The 1,174-nt window shown below is 38.0% G+C and overlaps 1 protein-coding gene across 1 annotated transcript in view; it reads left to right on the plus strand.

Moving 5' to 3' along the window:
• Positions 1-367: 367 nt before the first annotated feature.
• Positions 368-1,174, plus strand: part of LOC106510864 (short chain dehydrogenase/reductase family 16C member 5) — a gene marked incomplete at its 5' end in the record, with an annotated part of 13,978 nt that continues 13,171 nt past the window's right edge. Inside the window, 1 exon segment of the mRNA XM_013999595.1 lies at positions 368-695. Within this exon segment, the coding sequence (XP_013855049.1) occupies positions 375-695 (321 nt within the window).

Here is a 1,174-nt window from a genome sequence, read left to right on the forward strand (position 1 = left end):
GGTACAGTCATTTTTGTTCAGACCTGCTTCTTTTGTTGGATCTTTTAAATAATTCTGTTGAACCACAATTCAAAAGCAGTGTGTGATTTTCATTAGTTAATTTGTAGTGGTTTTTTTTTTTTTTTTTGCTATATTATTACTTTTGTCAGTTTCAAGTTATTTCAGTGACCATTGTGGGCTCTTTGGTCTTTAACAGTGGGGTACCAACAGTTTTGTCCATGTGTGGGGCTTGTGGAGTTACAGTAAGGAGGAATTCAGACCTAAGCACCTTATTTAAACCTCCAAAAGAAGGATGAAAAGCATGATATGTCTCCATTAAGGAAAGTGGTCATCTCTAATTAATAATTTTCCCTTTTTTCTGTCTTAGATTCATCATGAATTTCTTTCTGGAAACGCTGCAAGTCATTSTTCTGTCTCTTTGGTTCAATTTGGAAGCTTTGATTTACTTCTTTGTGCCAAGAAGGAAAAAGAACATTAGTGGAGAAGTGGTTCTGATCACAGGGGCAGGCAGTGGGATCGGTCGTCTCATGGCCCAGGAGTTTGCGGCCCTCGGTACTGTTCTTGTGCTGTGGGATATTAACGAAGAGGGAATGAAGGAAACCGCTCGTCTTGTCAAAAGCAGAGGAGCTACCAGAGTCCATTATTACATCTGTGACTGCAGTGACAAGAAGGAGGTTTACAGAGTCGCTGAACAGGTAAGGATAATAAAACTATACTCTGCAACTTCTAAGAACTAAAAACAAYATAAAACACGCACAGTATTTTCTCACAGGTCAACAATTTCTCAGTAAATGTAGATTGACCAGCCACTTTATTAGTTCCACTTTTCAGTATCGTAATGAAACCAATTTTACCTTCAGTACTGATTTAAATCAGTTCTGCATAGATGCAACAACGTGTTGGAAACAATCCTCAGAGGTTTTGTTTTATGACATAATGGCATCACTCAGTTGTTGCAGGTTTGTCAGATAAATGTTCATGAAGTGGAGCTCCTGTTCCAATWCATCTGAAAGCAGTGGTGGGAACCAGCTCACTAAAGTGCAAATCCACTAATTGCGGAACTAAAAATTTTATTTACGCTGCAGCGGTCTTACTAAGTCTAATAATTCATAAGCGGATTTGCACTTTCTAAAATTAAAATGCAGTACCACTAATAACTAATTATCTACCAGTC

The sequence above is a fragment of the Austrofundulus limnaeus genome, unplaced genomic scaffold, assembly GCF_001266775.1.
Source record: "Austrofundulus limnaeus strain Quisiro unplaced genomic scaffold, Austrofundulus_limnaeus-1.0 Scaffold2361, whole genome shotgun sequence".
Lineage (NCBI taxonomy): Eukaryota > Metazoa > Chordata > Actinopteri > Cyprinodontiformes > Rivulidae > Austrofundulus > Austrofundulus limnaeus.